This window comes from Opisthocomus hoazin, chromosome 1 (assembly GCF_030867145.1).
Source record: "Opisthocomus hoazin isolate bOpiHoa1 chromosome 1, bOpiHoa1.hap1, whole genome shotgun sequence".
Taxonomy (NCBI): Eukaryota; Metazoa; Chordata; class Aves; order Opisthocomiformes; family Opisthocomidae; genus Opisthocomus; species Opisthocomus hoazin.
In genome coordinates, this window is record NC_134414.1 from 91,609,654 (window position 1) to 91,627,498 (window position 17,845).

The 17,845-nt window shown below is 39.6% G+C and overlaps 1 protein-coding gene across 3 annotated transcripts in view; it reads right to left on the minus strand.

Annotated features, from left to right (window-relative positions):
- The window catches only part of MAP3K15 (mitogen-activated protein kinase kinase kinase 15), a 97,558-nt gene that overhangs the window by 50,084 nt on the left and 29,629 nt on the right, over positions 1 to 17,845 (minus strand). For 2 of the 3 annotated variants that reach the window (XM_075429118.1, XM_075429133.1), the window contains 6 exons: positions 17,645 to 17,784; positions 12,141 to 12,164; positions 8,523 to 8,594; positions 3,969 to 4,162; positions 1,287 to 1,455; positions 134 to 240 (listed from right to left, as the gene is read on the minus strand). In XM_075429118.1, the coding sequence (XP_075285233.1) occupies positions 134 to 240; positions 1,287 to 1,455; positions 3,969 to 4,162; positions 8,523 to 8,594; positions 12,141 to 12,164; positions 17,645 to 17,784 (706 nt within the window). The remainder of the gene's footprint in view (positions 1 to 133; positions 241 to 1,286; positions 1,456 to 3,968; positions 4,163 to 8,522; positions 8,595 to 12,140; positions 12,165 to 17,644; positions 17,785 to 17,845) is intronic. The other variant, XM_075429124.1, reaches the window with a different exon arrangement.

The window sequence follows — 17,845 nt, forward strand, 5'->3', positions numbered from 1 at the left end:
TGAAAGATGACTGTGGTGAATATCAGTGTGTGTAGAAAGGGAAAAGAATTTGATAATATCTGCACTATAGATTTATATATAAGACCACATGGAACAGCAATAAAACAAACCAACCTCAATCAATCATCCTTACCGATTCAGTGCAAAAGCATAGTGAAATTTAATGTTGTGTTGATCAGCCAGATCGCAGGTAGGAAGCATTTCTAGTGTTTCCACCAGCTTCACCATAGCATCATAGTCCTGGTATGAATTAAAAAAAAAAAAATAATAGAAAATGAAAGCAGAGGAAAGCACCACTAAACTAAAACACATCATGACTGCTACACAATATCTCAGCTGACTGTTCCCAGAAGAGTCAGTGAAACAGCCACAAACTCTGCATAACGAATGAAACAGGGATTTTGTCTATCCATGTCAGTACTTGCTGCTTCCTCACCTCAGTGCTACTGCCCAAATTACTGACTCCCTCTGGCCAGTTTGATCAATCACACTCTCGGCATCAGGAAGGAAAGGTGATGAGTCTGCCTCTTTCAGGCGTTATTAAGGACTTCTGATGAATGACACTTCATCAGGTCATCGCAAGCTACAGCACAGTCCATTCTGCAGTGTGTCAGATGGTTGTGCATTCGTGTTGGTTTCTCAGGAGTAAACCACACATACATTGCTGAAGAGGCCAGTTTACTGACATCACAAATGGCCTCGTATTACTTAATTTTTTTGTTCAAAATGTGTTTCCAGATGATTACATTTCTCAACAGACAATATCTTTCAAAAGAATGTAAATCATCATCAGAGGTGGCCAAAATGAAGTTAGATAAAGTGCTGCAGGAAAATACGCATCTCAGAATGGAAAGTTGGTTTATGCAGGATGATGGGGTCACCCACTGCTCTCACAATGCATTTATACTTAATAATCAACTTAGCTTCTGACAGAAAAAAAAAAATTTCTAATTATATTTGACTTTCGGAATGGGGCAGGAAAGGGAGAGAAAGGAAAAGCAAACAGGATTTTTCCTTTTTTTTTTTTTTTTTAAGGAGGTTAAAGATGACTAAAAACAAAGGAGGAGACCTCAGGAAGTCACCTAATCTGTGTCTCTTGTTTGTAGGCAAAATAGATAAGAGTTTAAAGCCCTTTAAGATGCCCAACAGAAAAATCAAAGTGTTAAACAATGTAACAATTTAGTGTCAGCTTTGAATCACTGTTTAACAAACAATAAAGTATAAAAGAATAAACAAGAGCCAAAATCCCATGGTAAAATAATCTTCCTTAGTCTTTAGGAACATACCTGAATATCTCTGTAAGAAAGAAGCAGGTTTATGACAATGTCAGAAGTCAGCACTTCAGTATTATCCATACGAAGCTTAATCCTGGCCAGCTCCTTAGCCAGTTCATCGCCTTGATACTTCTCTCTAGCTTTTCTAATATCATTTAGCAGTGTTTCTTTATAATAGGCACTAAAGAAATAAAAGACAGATATATGGGAAGAAGATTGTTAGATAATTCTTATGGAACATGGTTATACTTCTAATAAAAAGCATAATTTCTAATAAAAAGTACTATGACCTCAGAGCAAGGTGCACATCAAATGTTTCCATGTTTTTCATTAGCTCATTATACATACTCCACCTTGCACTACCTCATACCGGGGGAATATGTACCAATACATTTACAAACAGGATTGTGAGATAATTTTATCAACACAGTAAAAGTGGGGCACTTCTTTGCCCCATCACTGACTGTGGCGGATGTGGTACTCTGTATCGTATCTGCATCCTAAAGAAGGCAGCAATTGGGTTAATAAAGTGACACGGAAAGACCAGTGTGATGTAAAGAGGAGGTACATAATTTTATCACAAAAGGAGGAAAGAGGTTTTCAAACAAAGAAACTGAAATGAAAACAAGCCACAAAAGCTGATGTAGTTGCTATCCGTTTGATGAACATAATACATAATGTGGGCGGGATCTATGTAAAATCCCTCAGTAAACACTAACATCAGTGCACAATGCAACACTAGAGCTTTTGTAGAATACAAACTCATATATACATTATCAGTGTGACAGTTCTAAACGACCCGGAGAGGCTTCTTAGAGGTAACTTTATCTGGAGCAGCTTAAGGGGTCTATAGCTTGGAAGTTAGTAGCTGTCACCTGACTGATACTCCAGTGCACACAATGTCTTTTTTGTTTACAAATAAGTATTGCAAAGTATTCAACTTTGCTTAGCATAAGCCCTACACATAGCACAGAAAACTACGTTCTCTAATACACATTATATCCTATGTATAACATGTAAGATATGTTTATAATGCAAAGCAGCAAGGTCACAGTAAGCACTATTGGAAAGCTTTTAATAGTTCTTTTATTGTCAATGGAGCTTAGGCCTAATTCACCATGGATTTCCTATCTCAGGTTTCTGTCCAGCATTGCCTTCTACCAGGCTAATGATAATTAGCTGTTCTTGTACTAACCAAACCAAAGGGAGATACTGGATAATGTTTTTCAACAGTATCCAAAGGACTTAGCAATGGGAGTCTCACTTTCAAGAATGATGCAACACTTAACCTCTTCAAACTTATTCAAGCTTTCAGCAGAAATGAGGTATTGTTTAGCGACATCTTCCTCTTCACGGGGATCTACCACAACAGTGTCTAATTCTGCAGCTGTACAAAAGCCTCTTTCAGGCACTTCAGCCTGAAATTGTGAGAGAAAAAAGAGGCTTTACTGTAGGACTTCACACCAGAAGTATCAAACCAAAATCTCTGACAGCCCTGGTCATAAATGTCAGAGACAAACATATAGGTAGCGTTGGACAGCTGGTGCCCAGACCACCATTCCACAATGACACAAATGCTAAGCGGTACCATAATTTACTAATGCCAGGACCAACTGTGCTACTAGCTTCATGAGTCCGCACTGCTGAGCGCAGCCCTCCCGTATGCTGACCAATGAGTTTCTGCACTTCCTCTTGTCCCTCTGCTCAAAGTGGGCCTGTGTTGCCTGCATGTAGCCTCCCCTCTAGCATTGTTTTGGAGAAGCAGGAGGCAGCCTGTGCTTCTCCAGGCCAGCAATATCTCAGTCGCTGCCAGAGAATAGCAGACCTGCCACGGATGGAGGTGTAAGGGACAAGGAGTGTGTGGGCAGAGTCAGCTATGGGATCCTGAGAGTGGGACCAGGCGAGACAAGGAGTTTTTTAGACAAACCTTTCACCTGGGCAGGGCAGCAATGGCGAACAAGAAAGAAACCCGAGGGCCCTAAGCACTACCTCATGCTTCAGACACTGGGAAAAAGAAAACTTAGAAGCTCAGTCCCAGTGTTTTCCCGAAACACAAACAAAACCAGACTAGCTGCAGAGTATAGGGTGAGCAACTGAGAAAGAGAGAACTCCATCTCCAGCCCCAATCCTCAAGACTCCAACAGTCCGTTGCAGAAATGGATGAACAGTACCATGTTTATTAGAATATATCAGAAGGGTAATATTTAAAAAAAAAAAAAAAAAAACCAACAAGAAAAAAACCAAACCAAAACACAAAAAACAAATAATAAAATTTACATTTGATTGCCCATTGCTGCCGTATATATGCACACACTTATTTGGTGACAGAAACGGACAGTCTTTGGCTTTGAGCTCTACAAAGAGGCTGTGATCTTATCTCCTATTACAATCTTGTACACTGTAATTTATACTTAAGCATTTTACCTTGCCCATGGACCACCTGTGCTTACTGATATTTCAGAAAGTAACCATAAATCAATTTCTAGCATAACATGCTTAGTTAACTGCAACAGCTGCAAGTCATTAATACAGAAAGCAGTAAAGTTAGCAGCTTCTTTTAACACTATATTAAGTGCAGTGAAAAACAAAAAATAAAATAAAAACAATCAATGCTACTAGACATTCTGAATCTCTTTTTATAACATCAGAAAGAGCCCATCCAAGTTTCTGGAAATGTATGTGTTGTAAAATTACCATGATGTAACATGAACATCCTTGAGAAGGCTGATAAACTTGTCCACCAGTGGGACACAAAGTGGCCCCAGGATATTGTCCCAGCTGGGTTGCATATACTCAGAAGCTCTTCGTTGGGCATCACTTTCACAGCAAAAATAGTCAGCACAAGGTGTTACGATGTATGGAATAAAATAATAATTGCCACTGGAAGCCTACAAGAAAAAAGTTTAGAAAACAACTGAAAGTGGAAATATGCTTGTGTATACACAGAATCTTTTACTGTCAGAAAAAACAGCTAGATTAGGGCTATGAAGATTTAGCACACTGTTTAACGCAAGTTTTGCAAGCATTGAATTCAAAGAATTTTCTGTGGAAGAGTTACAAATACTGACAAGGCTGATGAATAAGGGTCCAGATCTGTTAAGCAACAATATAATGAAACTGTTCCATTTTTTTTTGTGTGATGCACAGACCCTAATAGGGTCTGACAGTTACAAGCTAACCTTCTGCTCCTAAATTTCTGGAGTCAGAGAAGTATTTGCATCCTCTAGGCTCACTTTGTGCTAGGAAGGATATGATGCAGAACTCTTCACAAAGAGAGAGAGAGAAGTACAGAAACATAGGTATTGGAAGTACTTTATGGAGATGTTTAATCCAGAGTGTAGTGGCTGGCCTTGCTGGACTTGTCAATGACATGCTCAGACTCCAGCGCCAAGAGCCAAGGAGTTAACAAAGGGAGCAACTGACTCGTGCTTATCTTACCAGACAGGAGAAAAGGGGGAAAGCCCACCATTCTAAATCAAGCGATCTCCGGGATGCGACAGAAGCCGGGCAGCCAGAGTTTGCTTAAACATTTGGCCCCCTTGACCACAGACCAAGATGCCCGCTCCTAGTCAAACTGCTGAGTCCCACTTGTGAAGACACAACATTCCATGCCAAGAGCCAACTGACATACAATAATTGACTTCAGTCCCACCTCGCCAAAAGATTTTCAAAAGTGTAAAAACTGGCACTTGAAAACTCTCTTCAGGAGGAGGAGCAAGCAAGAACCTTACCTGATGGATGGGTCAATGGGCCTGAACCTCTCTTCCCCCCCCCCAAGAAGGGACGCCTTTTTGGTAAGAGTTGCGCCTCTGACTTTGTCAGACGTATCCCTGGGAACACATTGTTAGCTAAAGCGCTAAACTATTACCTTGAGCTCAGCTTTTGTAGACCATGCATTTATCAACGGCAATCCCGAATCTGTGACACCTGTCACTTGACTAAATTACCTATTGATTCAACTTTGCAAAACTGTTTCAGCGAAAGTCCTTGAAAGGACAGGCAAGTGTCTCTGATAAGTGGCTACACACTTAAACCTTTAGACATAAACCGTTGACCAAGACTGGGACTAGAAGTAGATCCAGCCACACCTAGACTCCTCTCTGAGAGAGAGTTTAGGACACAAGGGGGACTGCTCTGAACCTCATGAATCAACAGGAGGGCTTTCCTTCTGCCACTTATCAGACTCCTTTACCCCTTTTAACGTGACACCAGAGGAACCTACATCTGTTGTATGCTGCCATCAAACACCAAACCAACCAACCAACCAAACTTTGAAATGTTTTGTAATACATGTAAGACTTTTAATACAAAATTCTAGAAATAAAAAACAAAAAACCTTAGTATGCCACTTAAAAAGTGTAAACATGACCAAGGTGCTGAAAGGGGAGAAGAAACAGGAAATGCCCTTCAGAGCCCAAAAGCAGCAAGTTCAGAGTCTTCAGCTCCCGAGCAACAACCCAAAAACCAGACAACTGCAAAGTTTTCCACAGCTACTAGAGGCACCAGTATCCCATTTTGAGCTACTACAATTATCTGCTGTTCAAAACAAAAGTAAATTTGCATTTCAGAGTAAACAGACAGGAACATTGAAGCATGGGTCAGTATGATAGATCTAACACAATCAACTGTCTCTAAATACCCTTCAGCTACTACCTTGGGGATATCAAGGCATTAAACACATACAGCAAAATCATACCTTTCATTTTTTCATATCATCTAAGCCTGCAGTAAAGCTTATAGTCACTTTGAACAATGGGAGAATTCCGAGATGATGGAAAGCATGGATATGAAGATGACACATTTTTATATTCATTAATAAACTAGACAAGAGAAATACCTGTTCACCAGAAGTAAGAATGTAGAGCAGTTACTAAAAATACAGATGGAAAAACACCTGTATCAGTGACATCCTGTTACTGATATGCGTCTGTAAGGATTTAGAATTTTAAATTGTTTCTAACAGATAAAGATCAAACCACATTCCTTCCTCATAAACCCTACAGTACAGTATGTCTGTTGTAACAATACAATTATCTGTTGCAATGTTATCTTTACTTCCTACTAAAAAAGTCAGAAAACTCACAACCCAAATCACCAGTATGTTAAAACTATTTAATCTCAGGTTTACTCAAACAAACACTGAGTTCAGTGCAATGCGAAGTTGCTTGTGTATAAACTCTATTTTAAACCTGTAACAGTGAATTAGCTCTTCCTGCAATGGAAAAAAAAAAATCCAATTTGAAAATATGATTTATCTTGTGACACAGAGGGCTGCAATTATGTATTGAAAAAGCACAGCAATTTTCAGAAAAAAAAAAATGATGTATGAAGCACTGTGTTGATCTTATTCAGCCAACATCTCATCTATTTGACTTAGATTTCTTTCCTCTTTTTGGACAGCTAAATCTATGCAATTAAAATCACATTTTTATCCATTTTATCCACATTTTTGTGTGCAGAAGTCAGGAACCCTGCACATATTTGAGCATGTCACCTTGTCTGAAAAGTAACCAGCTCCAATTTTCCAGCTTCTTCTGTCCAATATTTACATATAATATAAAGCCCTTTCATATAGAGTCTGTGGGCTTTCTAAGAGTCTTGCTTATCTTCATTACGTAAAAAAACAGTTCTGTACATCTACTTTCTTCACACTATTGAGGGCTAAAGATGGATGAAAATATCATTCTTGCTTCTCCAGATTGTCTACTCAGGATGCCAGTCTCTGACACCACAAGCTAAACATTGTGAAAATTATTGTCCTGTCATACATCAGCTACTGCTTTTTTGAGATAATGAATAAACGGCACAGGTTATGTATGGAGTAATATATATAGCAATTCTAGCTCCAAATGTACATAACCTACAAATTATTACTTCTTTAATCATAGAATCATAGAAAGTTTTGGGTTGGAAGGGACCCCTAGAGGTCATCCAGTCCAACCCCCCTGCAGCGAGCAGGGACACCACTAGATCAGGTTGCTCAGAGCCCTGTCCAACCTGGTCTTGAATGTTTCCAGGGATGGGGCCTCCACTACCTCTCTGGGCAACCCATGGTAATAGAATTATAACTTCATAGCTTATAAAGACTGTATGCTGAGTTGGTTTATTTCAGAATTAGTCGTTAAGCTTCTTTTATTGTCTTATTCTGAGAATTTTTTAAGTTAAAAATTACAAAAAAAACAAGCAGACTGGAAAAAACAAGGCTCTCAGTAGCTCATCTTCCAGTAAATAATGTATGTCTGTTATGCTAGCAATGAAAGTTTACTATTCAATCACACTTTAAAATCTACCACAAAAAAAGCCAAAAGTTTAGGAAGTAACTGCAGGTAAATTGAGAGAGGGACCTGTTCTTCAGGGGAAAATGGTTAAAGGAATTAAGCACAGAGCCATGCCTTAGCTGAAGGGCTGAAAGAGTTAGGCCCACATAGGCCATTTTGCCAGGTTCCAGGCAGGACAGGCCAAATGTAGAGCACTTTTAGTCCTAAAAAACTCCTCTAAACGCTTTGCTAATGTTGTTCAAAGTAAACTTTTGACCTTAATAACAGAAACAGTTTTTTTAATTGTACTGATACAGTTATTCCAGTACAACTGTCACTTTGTGACAGAGATGCCACACTAGGATTAAAAGGCATTTTTTTTTTTCTTCCAGATAAATAATGTTGAGTAAAATCTCTGCATTTTTAGGAAGAGAATTATGCCTGCACAGCTAATAGCTCAGTTATCTTACTCGAGTCATGCAGTTCATTTCGCCACTTACTCGAGCGTCAAGAGTACTAGGAGTGCTTACCCTACCTTACAGAGCAGTTAGAAGGAAAACACATAGGATAACAGAAAATGAACTGCATTCACTCAAAGAAGTCACAAACTTTTGAGCATTCAGGAAGTTTAATCCACTGTTGTCTTAAGAATTAGTTTTCACAGTAGTTTTCTTGTGACATCACATTCCTATCTGTCTTGTGACAAAGGTAACTAAGATATTCTAAACTTTTAAAAAATACTTCTTTTTCTAAAGTTGAATATATGCAGTATTTTTATGTAAAGACTGTGAAGAGGCATTATCACAAGTCAACCATTCTAAATGCTTGGGATCTAGCTTGCAAGGAATGAGTACTCCAAGATTACAATCACTTTGAATGAAAGACCCTGCCAAGCACTAGTCTTACAGTATCCTTACACAAAAATGCCTAGAAACATAGTAATAAGATGGCACATTTGTTCAACAGAAAGCAGATTTAAAGCAATACATACTTTGCCTATCAGATTACCACTGTGGTATTCAGGAGGTACTTGAACCCGAAGAAAAGCTTTGTGGTTGGCAACCTACTCCAAATTGATATAAAACAACAAAGAGGAAAACACCACCACAAAACAGCATAAGAATCAGAGAGACAGACATGACACATGAATAGAGAAATTATTAAAGAAAGGAACAACAGAAAAAGAATATGAATATTTATAGCAAGTCCATATTTACAAGGCCAAGAAAACAGTGCAATACTTTGCCACCCAGAATATAAGATTTCTCTATCTACATTTTATTTATCTATACATCTCCCTGTGTCACCATTAACATGCTTTCAAGTCTTACGTTATGAACCTATCAGATTCATTAGCTGATTAGTTAACTATAATCCAAGCACTACAAACATACATCTCTTGAGACAGTGACATTTCCATAAAAACTAACTTTCATAAATAAATTTTAAAAGTCTTAGTTTTCATTATATCAGTAGTAACAGTGGCATATTTCATTATTAGAAACATTAAAAGTAATATTTACTGACTTACCCATTGCCTTTGTACTATTTTTGCCCCAAAAGGCACAATTATTGTCTGCATTTAAGACATTCTTATTGCTCTTTCATTCTGTGTCCTTTTGCAGGCTCTTTAAATATTTCTGCTGCCTCAGGCTTTTTTAGAAATATATCATTGAATGATCATATCATACTTACACATATATTGTAAAAATAATCAGAAAATAAAAAATGTAAAGCTACTCTGCAATACTACTTCTTCAGATCATTAAATTCATATAATGTAATGACACATTAGAGTCTTGGATCTCATTTCAATCTATTTGGGCCACTAAATTTGAGAATATCAGTCCAAGTGCCAAAATCTTTCTATTTAGTTTTCTGAAATCTTCATTGCCTTGAAACAGTAGATATAGTCTAATTTATACAGCTGCTGAATCTCCGAGGAGATTTTCTGCCAATTACAATAAAAAGTGATTTCTCAACATAGAAATTTCTTGTGGCAAGGATAAATTGCAATCCTATTTCCTTTAGATCAAGGAGAATTTTTACTAATGGGTCCTCCATAGCCCAGACATTATCCTCTGCTACAGGATTTAATGAAAAAAAACCACATTTTAATCTCTGAAAATACTTCATCAGGCCCATAGGCCTAAGTATACTACAATAAACCTTTTGGTTTAATAGCCAGCTTACTTTCCTTTAAATACCTTCCCCAAAAGCAATTAACAGGGTTACTCATATTTCTTCAGGCACAGCATCAACTAAAGAAAAAATAACTATTAAGTCTTTCTCTTTATATTCTGTACTTGCCACAATAATTTTTCCAGAGTGGGAAGTTCTGGTTTGTATTCTCAGTGCCACATTCAAACAAACCGAAAGGATCAAAGTATGTATGTCAAACTATGTGCAACCAGTGCTAGAACTATTGGCAATTGCCTTATTGGCAGAAGGACTATACATTTTTCTTCCTGACTCCAGTAGTTTTTAAAAAGCCCCTTGTGCACGCTTTCCTTCACTCCATCTTGGACTTTTTTAATGCACCATTCCTTAAAATTCTTTAGAGGGAGAGGAAATTTGCTTATTGAAATAAAAGTGTTCAAGGACAGCAACAAAAATAGAACAACCTTCCCATGGATTTTGTCTATTACATTGGTTTGGGGGAAAATCTTTTTTAAACATTCTTTGTTTTCAAAAATCCTTGAAATTTCATTTCTCCAGTAAACAAATGGTTATCTGACATCTAAAGAAACTTCAAACCACAAACCCATTTTCCACAGATAAATATATTCTCCTGTACCCTACAGTCCAGTACCATCCATGGTGCTCTGAAACCTTGATTTTTCCATAATGACACAGGAAGCAAACTGTTCTGCAAGACAGTATGTTTGCAGTTTATTTTATCAGTGATAATTTTGACAGAAACTAGGAAGCTGTGCATATACCATAAGTAAAATTAGAAGAAGACAGTCCTCAAAGCTCAGAGGAGGTCTACAGTAGGAAACCTGATGGGACACAGAATCTTACCCTGGAATTTCATGCCAGGACAATTCTGTCTTGGGAACTGAACTCCCATAGCCAATAATTCTTTCCTTTTGAACCTAAGTATGCAATAAATTGTCAATACAGAATTTTAATTGTGTGTTTGGGGGAGTCACACAGAACTGAATCACATTCTTCATCTTATCTCTGAAAAATTTATTCCTGGATGGTAGAAGGAAGGAATGAAGTTCTCCCAATCTTACATTCTTTTTTCAGATAGTAAGCTATTAAATCTCTCAGACTCATACCACCACAGCATGTTTGCTGTGTAATTTTCACTGTTGGATCAGCTGTACTCAGGCGAAATCCCAGATGAATTGCTGATCTTTTTTCTATGCATTGTTTTCAGCTGTATGTCCAGTTTCCTCACTCTTGCCTCCTCCTCCTTGATGCTGAATTAGCATAATGTTTTTCTTACAAGGAAAACATCCATTTTCTTCAAGGCTTACTTGTAACACACAAAAGAAAATCACCACACAGGACACACTGAACACATGCTTGTGGCATTTTGATCACCTACCAGCTGCAGCCAAAAGATGGATAGTAGCATTCACAAGCAAATCTGCCTCACTCTGAGGCCTCCCTTCACCAGTAAATACAGTTCACATCCTACAGGTGAAACTAGTTCAAAGATCACCAAGACAGACATGAAAATAACCTGGTTTTACTCATGTGTTCAACCTGATCTATCTTTAGCCTACATGCAGAGCTGTGGCCAAGTGTAAACAGCAGCTCAAAATAAACTGCTGTGACTAATGCTTTATCTCTTCCAGTTCTATTTTAAATTATTAGCAAACTCTAAGAACATTTTATTATTTTAGTCCTGCTCTATATTCTTCAGAAGAAAATAAAAGTCTATGGTGAATGAGGGGAAACAGAAACGAGTAAATGGAAGTTTAAGATTTTTGCAAGTGCAATAGCCCTCAAAATAACAGTGTAGAGCATTTTATAAAAATAACCACTGACATGATGTGAAGTATGACAAAATATATAACTAAGATATCATGGCATACTGTAATAACTCTAAAACAACCACTAAATTGTATCTTGGTTCAGGCTTACCTCCCTGTTCGGTTTTACTTGCATTAAAGGTAAGAATATTTTTACTTTGGGAAATAAGCTTTTGCATTCCTAAGTAAAACCTGTGCATTTGTGAGGAAGAGGATGGGTATACAGTAACCAAAGCTGTCTGAGATACAAGAATAAGCCCTATTAAGGTATCATACACACATATACATTAGCACAAGTGAGTGAAAGTGATAAAAGGAGAAAGAGACTCTGAATTTCTGAGTTTACATTTTGATCTATCAGCCCAAATATATAACATATATCTGTTGGCACTTTTCTAAAACTTAAAAAGGAACTTCTAAAGAAAGAGTAATTTTTTAATCTACATTTACTTTGGAAAAGAAGTCAACAAGATTTCCACTAGTTTGAATTGTATATAGGTAAAACAGACTTCCTTCAATCTTATACAGCATATATATGTTTGGCAGCTTTGCTACTAGACTTGCTTCGAATGTAGCATCCTCATTTGGTCTTTTAAAATGAATATGAATTTAATACTTACTGTGTTTTTCTGAGATACCATATCCTGGAAAAAAAAAAGATAATAAAAATGTTTATTCATTTTTACTGGAAAATGTTATTTAAAAAAAAACATTGTAAACCTATATATATATACATACCCATATACAGAAGTCTTCACAGCATAATCCGTATTTCCTGCCAGAGCAAGTTCCAAGTAAAGGGACAGAACAACACCAAGAAAAATCTTAGTAGTTCAGGTTAGGAAAAAATCTATGATTCAAAGAAGAACTCTGTTTAAGGAAGTGCTCAGAAGATGAAGAAAGTTGTACCTGCTGGTAACTGGAGTTTCTCAGGCTGGGCACTCCACATACCCAGTTACGCTCTGGGCATTTGTGAGACAAAAGCACTCAGAGCTGGAGATTGTTTTTTCTCTGAAAGAGTATCCTTAAGATAACCTAGGCCCCTTTCCTACCTGAATGGGCACAGACAAACATACTCCTTCTACACCCTAATTCTTCTCACCTCAAAATCTAAAGAGAGATATTGAAACTATGAGGCAGATGATAAACTAACGGGCATGTAAACCAGACCTCAAAGATTTACAGGTGCTGGTAACTCACTCCTCTTCCTTCTAGTGATGGTTTACATGTCCAATGAACACTGCTTGGTGAACTAAAAAGATCTCCAGGTAAGCCACGCTACATGTTAGACATAGACTTGTTTCTAAGCAAGGTTGTTGATATAAATTAATTGTACATGCTCTGACAATTTAAGATGGTTCTGCTTGAGCAACTTCAGATCTGACAGCCTGAAATCCACTTCGACAACCACTGCATAGAAATTACTGTGCTCATGCACCCTTTTCCTCAACAGCAGACAAAATATCAGGGACCATCTAAGAGGTTTAGTTCCGCAAATACAACCCTCTTGAAATCCCATTTATATATATTTTTTATACACTTGGAACTAGGCTATTTCGGAAAGAACACTGGCAAAACTGAAGAAACAACTCTTAGGAGAATTTCAGGATGGCTCCTAAGAAATATGTCTTCAAGGACCTACTTGGAAGAAGCTCATGGGTGAAGGCTCTAGAAGGTAGGGGGGGTCCAAGACAGCTGGTTACTATTCAAGCATCACTTCCTCCATGCTCAGGATTGGTGCATCCCCATGAGTAAGCAATCAAGCAAAGGAGGCAGGAGATCTACATGGATGAGCAAGGAGCTTCTAGCGGAACTCAAATGGAAGAGAAAGGTCTACGGAATGTGGAAAGAGGCACAGGCCACTTGCGAGGAGTACAGGGATGTTGTCAAAGCGTGCAGGGATGCAACGATGAAGGCTAAGGTCCACCTGGAATTAAATCTGGCAAGGGATGTCAAGGACAACAAGAAAAACTTCTTCAAGTACATCAGCAGCAAACAGAAGACTAGGGATAATGTGGGGCCGCTGCTGGATGAGGTGGGTGCCCTGGTGACCGAGGATGCAGACAAAGCAGAGTTACTGAATGCCTTCTTTGGCTCAGTCTTCACTGCTAAGGCCAGCCCTCAGGAATTCTAATCCCTGGAGGTAAGAGAGGAAGCCTACAGAAAGGATGACCTTCCCTTGGTTGAGGAGGACTGTGTGAGAGATCATTTAAACAATGTGGAGACCCAGAAATCCATAGGCCCCGATGGAATGCACCCACGAGTAGTGAGGGAGCTGGTGGACATCATTGCTGAGCCACTCTCCATCATCTTTGAAAGGTCCTGGAGGACAGGAGAGGCGCCCGAGGACTGGGGGAAAGCCAGTGTCACTCCAATCTTCAAAAAGGGCAAGAAGAGAAGGAGGACCCAGGGAACTACAGGCCGGTCAGCCTCACCTCCATCCCAGGAAGGATGATGGGCCATTCTGGATGTCATCTCTAAACAAGTTGAGGAAAAGAAGCTTATCAGGAGTAGTCAGCATGGATTCACCAAGGGGAAATCATGCTTCACCAATCTGATAGACTTCTATGATGGCATGACTGGCTGGGTAGATGAGGGGAGAGCAGTGGATGTTGTCTACCTCGACTTCATCAAGGCTTTTGACACTGTCTCCCATAACATCCTCCTAGGGAAGCTCAGGAAGCGTGGGTAGATGAGAGGACAGTGAGGTGGATTGAGAACTGGCTGAATGGCAGAACTCAGAGGGTTTTCATCAGCAGCGCAGAGTCTAGTTGGAGGCCTGTAACTAGTGGTGCCCCTTAAGGGTCAGTACTTGGCCCAGTCTTGTTCAACTTCTTCAGCAATGACCTGGATGAAGAGTTAGAGTGCACCCTCAGCAAGTTTGCTGATGACACAAAACGGGGAGGAGTGGTAGATACATCGGAAGGCTGTGCTGCCATTCAGCGAGACCTGGACAGACTGGAGAGTTGGGCACAGAGGAACCTGATGTTCAACAAGGGCAAGTGCAGGGTCCTGCACCTGGGGAGGAACAACCTCATGCACCAGTACAGGCTCAGGGAGGACCTGCTGGAGAGCAGCTTGGCAGAGAAGGACCTCGGTGTCCTGGTGGATGACAAGTTAACCATGAGCCAGCAGTGTGCCCTGGCTACCAAGAAGGCCAATGATCTCCTGGGGTGCATTAAGAAGAGTGAGGCCAGCAGGCCGAGGGAGGTTCTCCTTCCCCTCTGCCCTAGGGAGGCCCCATCTGGAGTACTGTGTCCAGTTCTGGGCTCCCCAGTTCAAGCAGGATGAGGAGCTACTGAAGAGAGTCCAGCAGAGGGCTACGAGGATGATGAGGGGAATGGAGCATCTCTCCTATGAGGAAAGGCTGAGGGGGCTGTGCTTGTTCAGCCTGAAGAAGAGAAGGCTGAGAGAGGATCTTATAAATATCTCAAGGGTGGGTGTCAAGAGGATGCGGCCAGACTCTTTTCAGTGGTGCCCAGTGACAGGACAAGGGGCAATGGGCACAAACTGAAGCACAGCAAGTTCCATCTGAACATGAGGAAGAACTTCTTCCCTCTGAGGGTGACGGAGCACTGGAACAGGCTGCCCAGAGAGGCTGTGGATTCTGCTTCTCTGGAGTTATTCAAGACCCTCCTGGACGAGGTCCTGTGCAGCCTGCTCTAGGTGACCCTGCTTTGGCAGGGCGGTTGAACTAGATGTTCCCCAGAGGTCCCTTCCAACCCCTATCATTCTGTGAAATAAGCTGTATAAAGTCAGGTTGCCTGAACTTCACAGAACTTCCCAGAAGAAGTTATAGCGTTCATGAATACTGCCTTTATAACACATAGGGTCATCGCTCTTAAGAGGCATGCACAGCAACCTAGATACAAGTAAAGTAATAAATTCCTGAAGGGAAAAAACCTGACCAAATTTGTTATAAACCTAGGAATAAAGAAACATCAGCAGATGGTAAAAAAATACATACCAAGGTACAAAAATCTAAACAGAATAAGAAACTCCTTAAGCCAAATAGAATACCCCAGAACAAAAGTAAGGGAGGCTTAGACATCTGAAAAATAATGTCTGCTTAGCTAAGCAAGTGTCTCCAGTACAGATTTATCTACTCCAGACAAGGATCTTTCTCTGCAGGGAGACATGAGCTCTCCTGAGAACTATCAAGGACCTACACCATGTAATGTGTCATGTTCTTCACTGAAAGACCCTGAGAACAATCCCTAGTTGCCTTCTGAAGTATTCCTAAGAAAGTTGTATTTACATGTTTGTATGGTATCCAACACTAAACTGAGGCTCAATTGCAGAAGACGTATCCAGGACATCAGGGTAGGACTGAACCATGTCCCAGTGCCCTGCTTAAACTACTTTAGCACTGGATCCAGAGGATCTCTTCTACTTGGTTCCAGCAACTTAAATTAAGCCTTCTGATCCCATAATAAGATGTGCTAGGGGCCTATGCAGGCCAAGGAGATTACGTAAACAACTGGGAGATGAGGAAGAGATCAGTGACACTGAAAAGAGTTCCTAGCAGAAAAGAGTTGAAGGCAGATAAGAGCTTTTCTAGCCTTAAGTAGCGAAGTCACACTCCAGTGTTCCCGGGTCCCCAGACTTGCCCTTGAGGTTTATTTACATCCTTAGGAAAAAAGCCCCAGAACTGACTCTGCAAAGACTTGCAAGTTATGACAAGAATCAAACTGAAGATCCAGCCCACGGATGGATGTAACCCTTGAGGTCATTCAGCACTCCAGTTATGGAGCAAGTGCTCGCATATGTACTCAGCACAAGAAAAACCATCCACAGAGGTCCTCACTGGGTAGAGACAAATAGAAGATGACTAACCCATGCTTCCCAAACTTTGGCACATCCTCAGAAGAACCAAGTTGATCAGAACATCTGAGTGACAGCATAAAAGAAAGATAAAAATGTGTTAATGAAAAATAAACATGAAAGATCTCTTTGCAGTGAGGTATATTACCTATGCAGGATGAAAAGTTGTATGCCTGCCCACCCAGATTAGCTAGAGGAATGGAGGGCCCGGAAGTATGCCTTAGCGCATATCTGCATGGATAACCTCTTTGAGCAAAGACTGTGAGAGGCTCCAACTCCAAGTTCTTGTGACTCCAGGTCACATGGAATGTGAATGTGGATGCGGACCACCACCTGAAGAAACGAAGTATGGAATACTAGACACATCAGAGTAAAATTGATGACATTGACAGCAGAAAAGAGAAAAGAGAAGGTGTGACAGAACAGAGCTTTTCTGGGAAAAGACAAGGAGGGTCATAAAAAATTAAGATTAAACTTCATATTCTTATAGGATCAACAGAGGTTGTAGAATCCCATAAAGGATTTTTGGACATAGGTGGTGTGAAAAATATAAAGTAGTAAGGGGCAATAACTCAAAATAAGCAAAAAAAGACAGAGCATGAACACTACTGTCAGTGAAGGTAGCAAGAAAATAGATTATATTAAAAACAGTAGTAGGTAATGATACAGAGAATGAAAGTCTAAATGTGTTCAAAAACAAAGAGAACCTGCACTGAGAAAGACAGAAACATCCACAACATGACTTGCACACGGAACAGCAATTTCAGGACTTCTGTGTCTAGCATGTATTATCCTACTATAAAAATGAACAACAGAACTATAGAAAGATTTAGTAAGGATCTCTTTTTTTATCTTCAAACAGCAATAACAAGGAGACTCCTGTAGTCTACTTGGCACCTAGGAGACCCAAATGTCACCTGACAGAAGTGCTTCAATAGTAGGAGTAGGTTCCAATACAGCCCTTGTTCAAGTGTCGTTATACAGGCCACAACATTTTTTTACATACACTCTAGTTAAAGGAGGAAGCGGAAGCAAAAAATCAGACCTGCATGCTTACTTCCAAGTCTAAACATCTGAAGAAAAATCAGTACCATACTATGGATCTTTTCTTATGAACAAGCTTTTATACTATTCTAATCATCACTACTTTTGCTATCTGCTGTTTTTCTTAGCATGATTTTGTTATGTAGCTATCAGGAAATCACATTCAGTGTAAGTTTCAGAAAAAAAAAAATGTTTGAAAGATCAGGTATTCAAATATATTTCTGAATCGAAGCAGATTTTGAAGTGAGAACCTTACTTTGAGAGACTGAGCAGTGTCAGCATCAGTGTCATGGTAGAGTATAACATTATTAGCCATGTCAAAGCTTTCACGCACGCCAAGGTGGTAAAACAGTGACGGTTGCTTGGAAATATCGCTCATGTCCACAACTGCAACATCTGAAATGAGAAAGGGAGGGGAAAAAGAGCTAAAAAAATAATCATCTTAAAAACAGTTTTA